At 52.2% G+C, this 3,492-nt stretch overlaps 1 protein-coding gene across 1 annotated transcript; it reads left to right on the top strand.

Moving 5' to 3' along the window:
• Positions 1–544: 544 nt before the first annotated feature.
• LOC135914730 (uncharacterized) lies at positions 545–3,172 on the top strand. The gene is made up of 2 exons (XM_065447661.1): positions 545–704; positions 2,129–3,172. The coding sequence occupies exons 1-2, from the start codon at positions 660–662 to the stop codon at positions 2,798–2,800; spliced, it is 717 nt and encodes a 238-aa protein (XP_065303733.1). The 5' UTR covers positions 545–659; the 3' UTR covers positions 2,801–3,172.
• Positions 3,173–3,492: the final 320 nt, after the last annotated feature.

Raw genomic sequence — 3,492 nt, 5'->3', positions numbered from 1 at the left:
TGCGTCATCATTTGGTGCTCGTTTACGCTGCCGCACATGTACGGCGGCTGCCGCCCTCAAAAGGCCAAATCGTGGATTTATGCTTATACAAGTTGTTCTCTTCACGCTAGGACTATTCCTTCGCGCTTATTTGAAAGCTCGACCTTTATATGACCACTATCGGGAACAAATGTGCCATTCTCGTTACCCACACAGTATTCTTTCATTTGGCGTCCCGCGTTGTGTCCTGCCAAAACAATAAAAAAAAAACATTCACACCATGCATATTTAGGAGCGCAAAACAAAGGGACGAAAAAAGACGCGCCACTCTTGTGCCTCGCATCTTGCGCTTTTCTCCGTCCTTGTCTATTTCGCTGTTGATAATTATGCACCGATAACAACTAGCTCACTTACCGTACTCGCAAATGAAATTTCAAAATCGCGCGTTCTCCAGCGTGGGCCTTGAATTCGCGGCAGTTCGGTACTTCATCGTTTTCGGTTCCGCCGCGCGGTCGACCTCGCGTCTCGCGAAGGAATCCCGAGACAGCGTGCCACGGGCAAGGCGCGCCCGCAGAATCGCGCAGGTGCGAGTGCAAACCACGCGACGCACGATCCAGCTCTGCTCCAGGGATTTCACCAAGCACTGCGTCCAAACCTTATGCGGCCCTGCTGCGCGGCCGATGACGCTAAAGGACCTGATGCGACGGCAAAGCTCCACCGAAAGCGTAAGGCCCTTACTTCGCTCTCTGCTTCGTCGCTCTGTGCGGTTAACGAACACACGCCGTGGTGGCTTTGTGGCTGTATCGTGCTCTCCTACTCAGCAAGAGGCCGCGGATTCGATTCTCCCGCGAGGTATAGCCGTACCATATAATGCTAGCCGCATTACTACTGTCATAGACGCGGAAGACATTGCGGAATAAATGCAAGTGCGAACAAGAGAAAATCATCGCTACACTCTTTCTATCTAATTGTATACTACTGAGCATTATCCGCATTTGTTCCGTAGCCGTTGTTTAATCATGCCGTCGACGCAAATTCACATCGCGGTGCACGAATTTGGCCGTTGTTGTATATGCATGTTAAGCTTGAAACGCAATAACTGCGTTGTGCCTCTCCATGTTTCCTCGTTTCAATTTATGCTGTTAGTACCTAAGAATATATAGCCACATTTTTCGCGATGAACGTCTCACGTCACAGCAGGACATGCGAAAACACAGAACTGTACCGCTTCTAGTTATTTTTGCTTTGCCTTTTTCACTTCACATACACCAGGGGTGCGATCTTGTACGCGTTCCAAAATAGAACGGAGGCGGTTCGTTCCACCGAGCCGAATACGGTTCGTCAATTTGAACCGCGCCGAACGCCATGACGTCAATTGTGAAGTGATATCTGCTGTCAATCATTCCGTGTCGTCTGCTATCGGACGAACGGAACGGAACATACCGCCTATTTCGTCACGTAAAGAACGAACCGCCTCCGTTCTATTTTGGAACGCGTACAAGATCGCACCCCTGATGTCTGTGAATTTGCAAAGCAGCGCTATGTACTAGCGTAGTGAAGGCGGCATATTCAAAGCTAGTATACTAAGCCAGCAACTTTACTTACCGGTTTTCATTCGCTGTTGAATATGTTCTGTTATATAGAAAAATGCAGCTGTTTTGCTTCGGGAAGCGACGTTGACATTCTCAGTGAAATACAGGTTTCTGATACCCCTACGTTGAATTTCACAATGTATGGCAATGGAGTCCAGATTACGAGGCGTTTTCTGGCGCTTGGAGCTTTCCCCGAGTAGGATTAGACGAGGCTTTTACTTTTAGGCACACACTGCACGAGGTGACTTGCACCCGCATGGTTTCCGCTCCTCATTAGGCTAACGCCAGTGCTAGTTTCTAGCCTAATGCCTGACTCCCGTAAAATACAGTACCTAAATGGAGAAGCTGCACAACGTGACTTCACGAACACCTCGCCGGCTGCCGTCAATTTCAGTATAGAGAAGGCATTTTTCAACAAACTGTACACACGCTAACTTTCTGAGTTTTCTTATGTTACTTGGCGACACTTACTCTTCAAACGAGCAGAAAGCCCGCCTTAGCGATGTGATATGGGAGCAGCAGAGTGGAGTACGAGCACGACAGGTGTTTGTCCGCAGGTCTGCAAGGTGGGAGCACAGAGCGGCCGGCTACGAGAGTCCGCTGCGTGCCTGGTCGGCAGCTTTTCCAGCGTGTGCCGGTCGGTCCACCAGCTCCTCTCCAGCCTGCGCTGCGGGCGGAGCGTCTCGGGCCACCACCGGGTGGACCTGGACAGGTCATGCAAGGTCCGCGCAGCCGACGGGTGCTTGCACCTTGCGGAGCTGTCCCTATGGAACAACTTCATGCGGGTCATCATGATCGAGCTACGCGAAGCATGGCTGGCCCTCAATTGCCTGCGGGGACGCGTGGATCCTTTGGCCTCCAACGATCAGCGCAGGCGCTCCTTCGTTCTGGTTCACTGGCCGCTGGTGGAGCACCGCTCCACCGAGTTCCTCGAGCTGTGCGAGTCACGCATGCCACCAAAGCAGTTCCTGTTACGGGACGGCCTCGAGCTTAGCGGCAACCTGAGGCACGCCAGGCTCTGCTACCACCTGCCGGTCTACCCGTCCAGGGACCCGATGGACGCGCTCCGCTCCACCGTGACCACGCTCGACACGCTGGAGATCGTGAGCGTGCGCTTCTCGAGCGTGGGCGTGAGCATGCTGTGCGAGCTGGTCGACAGGTACGACGCCACGTGCACGCTCGTATTCCTCGAGAACTGGATCGGCGTGTCCGAGGCGTTGACGCGCTGATGCGCCGTGGTACGCGGCAGCGCCAGATACACGTCGCCGAGCTGTTCCCGACGGTTGACTCCCGCTACGGGCTGGCCGACCTCGTGTCCTGCATCACAGCCATGGCGGAGCTCGTCGTGACCCGCTGTGCGACAGGAACGTACGGGACGCTTCATGGTCTCGCACTGTTGCTCATCCTCGTCGCCGGTCGCGCGCGACGCTCAAGTCCCTCGAAACACTCGATAACTACAACTTTGAAATGAACGAGGTGGACCTGCGAAACCTCTCCATTGCATTGAGCGAATCGCTCGTTAGTCTGGCACATTTGGTTGATGTTGGAAGTCAGCGCGAGATTTTTGTGATTTTCAGTATATATAAAACAACTTTCTTCTACTTTGGCATGGTTGAATGATGCCACACAATACACCATGGGACATACACAGTGACCGAATTGTCTTCTAGCTTGGGTTATTAGGTATGTGCTGGCTGTTGTCTTTGCAAGCAGGCTACCTGTGCCACTGGGTATATGCCCGAATGATACTTGTACGTAAAACATTGCAGGTTATTCAATAGCTGCATCCCAATTGAATTTTTTACTTGGTAACGGTCGTGGCGTAGCCCCCCCCGAACAAAATTTCTGGCTACGCCACTGACAGTCACTCTTCAATTACTTTTTACAGTAACCAATTACATGTAAGCAGTTATTTACTCGA

Source organism: Dermacentor albipictus, unplaced genomic scaffold, assembly GCF_038994185.2.
Source record: "Dermacentor albipictus isolate Rhodes 1998 colony unplaced genomic scaffold, USDA_Dalb.pri_finalv2 scaffold_14, whole genome shotgun sequence".
Lineage (NCBI taxonomy): Eukaryota > Metazoa > Arthropoda > Arachnida > Ixodida > Ixodidae > Dermacentor > Dermacentor albipictus.
The sequence above is the reverse complement of the archived record's forward strand: the minus strand, read 5'-3'. Positions and strand labels throughout refer to the sequence as shown.

Coding starts and splice junctions, on each gene's coding strand:
- LOC135914730 (XM_065447661.1), top strand. CDS start 660: ATGACGCTAAAGGACCTGATGCGACGGCAAAGCTCCACCGAAAGC. Junction 705..2,128: donor GGCAAAGCTCCACCGAAAGC/GTAAGGCCCTTA, acceptor GTTTGTCCGCAG/GTCTGCAAGGTGGGAGCACA.